This window comes from Nicotiana sylvestris, chromosome 5 (assembly GCF_000393655.2).
Source record: "Nicotiana sylvestris chromosome 5, ASM39365v2, whole genome shotgun sequence".
In the NCBI taxonomy this organism is placed as follows: Eukaryota; Viridiplantae; Streptophyta; class Magnoliopsida; order Solanales; family Solanaceae; genus Nicotiana; species Nicotiana sylvestris.
Window position 1 is genome coordinate 144316284 of NC_091061.1, and position 6860 is coordinate 144323143.

Sequence of the window (6860 nt, forward strand, 5' to 3'; positions counted from 1 at the left end):
AAACGCCATGGCATTCCCCCTTAGGCCTCTTTCCCACGCCATGACTTGTGATCGAATTCCTTCCAATCTCGTAACTGTTGCTACCTTCTATCTTGCAGCCTCTACGATACTGACCTTGTAAGTGTGCCTATGCAACTCTTCTCTCCTTTTCCTCCAGCTTTTAGCCAATCTGTAGGCCTTACTTTGTAAACATATACAATGCTTAATAGGATGTCTCTCTGGGCATCTATAGGTGTACTAAAGTTCTTCGCTCGGTACTTTGTAGAACTTGCGAATATGGCCATATCTTATTTCATAAATCTGGTTATCCATTCGTATGACTTTATCATTACTGAGGTCTGCTACCGAACTACAGGTTACTTTCATTACTTATCCCGTATATATAAATCTAAGTCCTTTAATGCTTCCTCATTACTTGTTCATCTTAAGAATGACAGCCTAATCTCACCTCACACTTTGTGACTTGTGTCCATCTATTGTTGATTCACCTCAATATTTATCTACAATATACCACTGATAACTTGGAACCTCTTACGTAATCACTAGGACTCATGTTGTATCGTGGAACATTTGAAGTGATTTTTTTGATCCACCTGGGTGATACGATACGATACTTCCATAACCGTATTTCATAACATCCCAATGTGACTCACCTTAGGTGGCTATTTTAATCCTGTCCAATTCATGAAATCCCTTTCTTTTCTTCGTCAGACCATTATTCAATCGAAGGCCCAAACATCGTCCTTTATCTACCACAATCACACCCTTATTCTACTACCAGGGCAGCATTTCATCTCTTCTAAATGCTATTAGTCTTAGACTCCTATGAATTCATTCAGGCTATAGTGAGATTTGTATAACTTAGAGAAACCATCTGCTCTTCTTATTTCATGGGCTTAATCCTGAGGACTTATCTATTTTCGTTACCTTCTCACTCGCCCTTTATTATCCTTACTCCTATCTTCTAGAACCTTGTCGCTTCACCATACAATAGCTTGCGACATACACAAATCTATTTATATTACTTGCAACCTTTCCACTTGGTTGCATCATGGATTTCCTTATGTCCTTCTGGAATATCAAGCGAGACATCACATTGTCTCTAACTCTTCTTTACTCTCTTAATCAGGCTTCTCAATACCTAGAGCATAGGCTGGAGGATATGCTACTTACGATGCCGCTATTATTCCTAGATATTGAATCCTAGTGCTTCTAGTCTTTTACCTAAAGTATGGACCACTCTCATCCTTCTATACTTGAGTATTTCGTACGTTGTTCACCTTTACCTTTCTTGCTTTAAAATATCAACTTACATTCTTCTATCATTCTTTCATAACCTCCCTACCACATAGGTATAAATCATATCTATCATTTGAAGCTTTATTATAATACTTGCACTTCTGGTGCCTATACAATCCGGTGGGAGCTCCATACTAACTTCTTATGAGGTTGGTACTTCTTCTAACTGGCTTTATCGTAGAGCCGTTATAGAATATAGTTGTTGTGCTATCTCTCTTGCACCTCTAATATTAAGAGTGCAATCATGATTCCTATAACTTCTGGGTCCTATAATCGGATTCCCGATTTACTTCGTTGATGTAACTCTTTAGTTTCCTCTTTCTTTCTTATTAGCCTTTACGTAGGCTCAAGCTATCTTCTGATCTGTGGCTCATGGCATTTAGTTATTACTTTAGCCTTTTATGGACACTATGGAAAACCATAATTGATGATTTTTCAATGTCTTAGCCTTATACTTATTATGTTTTGATGATCTAACAAACTTGTCGTGAAGAACCAGATAGAGAACATGGCCCACAGGAAACATTTCATGTGAACTGGTCGAAGTCTGAAAATCAGTAAATGGATGAACGACCACAGGGAAGAACACAACAAGGACTTGGTGACCTGGTCCCTTAGGGTTCTCTGACGCAAACAAGTCAGTGACTGTACGCAATCAATATAAAGAGGAACACAACAGGGACTTGCTCCCTTAGGGTTCTCTGACAGAAGTACAAGTCAAGTACACAGCTGGAACGTAGCAGAAGAAAGTGACCATCTGGCAACTGTCACAGAAGAGGAACACAACTAGGACCTAGTCCGTTGGTGTGTCCTGACAAAAGTACAAAGTCCACTATCCAGCAAGAATGCAACTGCCCAGAAGCGGTTATGCAGACAATACAACAGTCACTTCTCATTGGGAAGAAGCGTACACCAAGAATTGACATCACTATCCATTGTGCTATCTTTTGTGATAAAACAACCTGGTGCAAAACACACCATTCTTTGTGCATTCAGTGATATTCTCTCAAGAAGAAAAAGTATTCATCCGGCATTGAAGTCACTGGTGTGTCAAGAACAAGAAGACAACTCCACTAAGGATCAGTTTCTAAATGAGTTTATGTATATCCATAGTTGAGTTGTAATCTTGTTATTTGTTCGTCATTGTAATTCCTACTTTGCTTTCTTAGAAGCGTTGTCTTAGGAACAAATCAAATTCGTAAACTTCTGAGTTTATGTTGTGACTAGGGATAGTCATAAGTTTAAATCCTTTGTAACTAGGAGAGTTATAGAGTGGCTTGTGGTGGTTGCATCAGAAGTTAGTTTGAAGTCTTTGCAATAGGGTGTTTGCAAAGTGGCTTGTAATAGGTAGATTACAAGTTAGTAGAGTTAAAAGCCTACAAGAGTAGGTCGTGGTTTTTTAATCCCCCTGTGTGGGATTTTTCCACGTAGAAAATCTCTTGTCTTCTTTATATTCAGTCTTTACTGCATTGTACATATCATCTCATAGAGGACCAGGTACTCTATAGTTTGGTGGACTCATATAAACTAACATTTGATATCAGAGCAAGTTTCTCCTATCAGGCTAACACCTAGGAAGGATCCTAAATGGTTGCTCCACCAAACTTTGAAGAAGTACAATCAACCTATAGACCTCCTAGATTCAATGGTCAATACTATGGCTGGTGGAAGACCCGAATGCATGATTTTATGATGGCAGAAGATTCAGAGCACTGGGACATCATTTGTGATGGTCCACATGTTCCCATGAAGAAACTTGAAGAAACAGGACCATTGGCACCCAAAGGGAGAAGAGAGTACAACGACATTGACAGAAAAGCTGTAGAAAAGAACTATCGTGCTAAGAAAATCTTGATGTGTGGCATAGGACCTGATGAGTACAACAGAGTATCAACTTGTGAAACTGCCAAAGAAATATGGGAAGCTTTACAAACCGCACACGAAGGAACTACTCAGGTCAAACAATCCAAGATCGACATGCTCACCATTGAATATGAGCTCTTTAGGATGAAGGATGATGAGTCCATACAAGATATGCACACCAGATTCACCTCCATCATAAATGAGCTTCACTCACTTGGATATGTCATTCTTAGAAACAAGCTTGTAAGGAAAATCCTCAATGTTCTACCTGGGTCTTGGGAAAGTAAGGTAAATGCCATCACTGAAGCTAAAGATCTACAGACTCTGACCATGGATGAGTTGATTGGTAATTTGAAGACATACGAGATGAAAAGAAAGAAAGACAGTGAAAGAAAAGAGCCCAAAAAGGAAAAGAACCCGGTGCTTACGGCTGAAAGCAGCGATTCAAGTGATGAAGATAGTGACATGGCCTATCTTACTAAGAGATTTCAAAAGATGGTTCGAAGAAATGGTGGTATACCAAAGTGGGGCAGTTCAAGTAAAATAAGGAACAATGATCTTTGTCACAGATGTGGAAAGTGAGGGCATTTCATCAAGGACTGCCCACTCGCGAAACAGGAGCAATACAAGCAAATCCTGACAAAGTAGGAAAAAGGAACTTGGTTCCAGATAAAAGGTTCAATCAAAAAAGTGTTGCAGACAATATTGTTAAGCAGGCTCTTGCTGCTTGGGGAGACTCCTCGAGTGAATCCGAAAGAGAATCAGATGCAGAAAACAGTTCCATGATGGCAGTGGAAACTAAAGCAACAAAGTACAATTTACTATTCGCACTGATAGCACAGTCAGATGGTGATGATGAAGAAGATGAAGATGATGAGGTAAACTTCAGGGATGTTAAGAGAAATCTGAAATCCTATTCTTGTAAGAAGCTAAGGTCTTTATCTAATGTCCTAATTGATGCCTATTATGGCCTTGTAAATGATAAGAAGATCCTGACCGTAGAACTAGGAGAGGCCAAACAATCTAGAGATGATCTAGTAGTCTGTGTAGTGGACTTAAATAAGACCAAAGCTAATCTTGAACAAGAGACGGAAGCCTTGAATGAAAGAATAACTAGTGTGGAAAATGAGAGAGACGATCTGATGGTAGTAGTTGTTGATATAAAAGAAACAATAGAAGGTTTTACCAATGAGAAACACACCTTAGAAGAAAAAGTTGCATTTACTGAAGAGGAAAGGGATGACCTGTTAGTAATATGCATTGATCTAGAGGAAACCGTTGAGGGACTCAATAGAGAACATAGGAATGTAAGTCTTGGGAAAGGGAAGGAAGTAGCAAGTAAGTCGCACATCATGCTTGAAAAGGATTTAACTGTTGTAAAAACCAGTCTCTGCAGTGAACTCAAGAGGAATCAACAACTCCAAGATGAGTTGGAGAAAGTAAGAAATGATCTTGAAAAATCCCTGAAGTGGACCTGGTCCTTAGATGATGTCACTGCCATGTATCTTAACAAGAGTGGGAACATGCAGGGCATCAGGTTCCGAAGGGAGAAAACTCCCTACAACCCGCACAGCAAGTATGTCACTGTACCTGATAACTGGTTATGTACCCACAGTGGGAACAATGAGCATTTTAAAGAAAATTGCCAGGCCAGGGTTCACTCTGCTCAGAAGAACAAAGTGTTTACTGATAGAGTGACTACTAACAAAGGACCAGGTACCACTCGCAAAAAGCGGATGTTGCCTGCATGGACTAGGAAATCCCTTGTTCATCCTTTTTATAATAACAAGGGACCCAAACTAGTTTGGGTTCCTAAATCTAACCCTTGATGTGCATGAGTAGGGAACAGTGAGAGGAAGCGGACTGCGATGGACTATGGACAGTGAATGCTTAAAGCACGTAGCTGAAAAAACATCATGAATTTCTTCTCACTGAAAGCCCTGCAGAAAGGGAACGTATCCTTGAGAACGAAGTAAAGGGTACATTCTCAGTGAATGAAAAGGTGAAAAGGTTCTTTTGGCACTCAAGTGGGAACGAGCACTATGTGAATGGCCTAAAAAGTGCAGCCACCAATCTGATAACTCGCCAAGTGGTCTCAGTGGACAAAGGAAACAAGAACATTCACTTCTACTAATCATGAATCTCCACAAATTGGTTGTATGAGATGAGTGAAGTCACAACCATGGCATGAAGGATTGGTATATGCAAACTTCTCACCTCCGAGTAAATTAACTCAGCCAGCCATGGTTCGTGGTCTGCCAAAATCAAGTGTCACCTGGATATGAGTTCACAAAATGATGGAGGAGGGGGAGAAGGGATCACGCATAATTTCTCAACACCAAGGACTCCACAGCAAAATGGTGTAGCTAAAAGAAAGAACAGAACTGTAAAATGATGCATGGATAGTGCCCATCGCCTATGGAATCGCCAAGAAATTCTGGGCAAAAGGAGTGAATACTGCTCTATACTTTGAGAACAAGTGTCGAACCAGGTCTCTTCTAAATCAAAACCCACCAGGAGCTGCCTAATGGAAGAAAATGCTTTGTTCTTGACAACAGGAAGGATCATCTTGGGAAGCTCAATGCAAAAAAAACGAGCGAAGGAATCCTTCTGGGGTACAATCCACAAATAAGGCCACAAAGTCTCCAACAAAAGGGACACTAAATGGTAGGAGGTGCTCATGGGGTATTCAACAAGACACTTTCCCTTGCCAAGAAAGAAACGGTGAGGATCAATATGATGAACCAATCCTGTCTCTAGGAAATATCTAAGGCTTCAATAGGGAGAATGATAAAGTGAGCAAGATGAAGGAGATTAGCGAAAGACAATGCAGCATCATCTTCCACGTCTCACAAAAAACCTGGTACGTCACCTACTACCACTAAAGCTGAAGGAAGAGTAAATATGCAACTCATGGCACTACACAACAGCAGAACACAAATGTGGGGAAATCAAATCAACCTCCACATCTCCCTCTTCAATCAACTTCTATCTCAAATTGGAAAACCAAGGTTCCCATCTGCGTAACAAGCCAATCACTCCCTTTCACTCTAGAGCTAGATAAGAATGTTGTCCTATGGAAAAGAAAAGTGCTTTTTGGAACGGTTCACCTGTCATGTTTCATGCCTCATCTTCTGGGAGACAAGGAAGCAAAATGGAATGGCCTCATCAATAACTGGAGAGAAATTTCAAAAAACAAGAGGATTAAACACATTGAAGGGTGAGATATTCTTCTGAGGGTCAATATGAAGAAGGGATTGATCGGTGGAAAGCATTGCAGAACAGAAAACCAAACTACAGATATCTGCATCAAAGCCTCAAACAGAGAGTATTCCGTATAAATCAAGGTGAAGATGGGGTCACAAAGAATCTAATGAAGAACCTAATCCTCCATCTGTTGGCTGTGTAAGACACTGTCAGGTAAAGGTAGCTAAAGTATTTTCTGACCAAGCCTAACTCACATCAATACCGTTATAGGTAACGCATGACGCTCATAGAAGCTAAAGGTACATTTATGAACTACGAGAGGGGAGCTGCTAAAACCTTGTTCAAAATATTGCTCTGACATCAGGTTCCTGTATCTCAAGTTAGTAGTAATGTGCTTAATTCTGCATGCCCTTTCTAAACAAAAAAATAATTTGTAATTCATCTGCCACATCATCCGACTTTTCAACGTCTGCGTGTCATGTCTTGTCTTT

At 40.2% G+C, this 6860-nt stretch overlaps 1 protein-coding gene across 1 annotated transcript; it reads left to right on the forward strand.

Moving 5' to 3' along the window:
* The first annotated feature begins 2886 nt into the window (after nucleotides 1–2886).
* LOC138869434 (MAR-binding filament-like protein 1) lies at nucleotides 2887–5296 on the forward strand. The gene is made up of 4 exons (XM_070147052.1): nucleotides 2887–3255; nucleotides 3520–3660; nucleotides 3732–4878; nucleotides 5109–5296. The coding sequence occupies exons 1-4, from the start codon at nucleotides 2887–2889 to the stop codon at nucleotides 5294–5296; spliced, it is 1845 nt and encodes a 614-aa protein (XP_070003153.1).
* Nucleotides 5297–6860: the final 1564 nt, after the last annotated feature.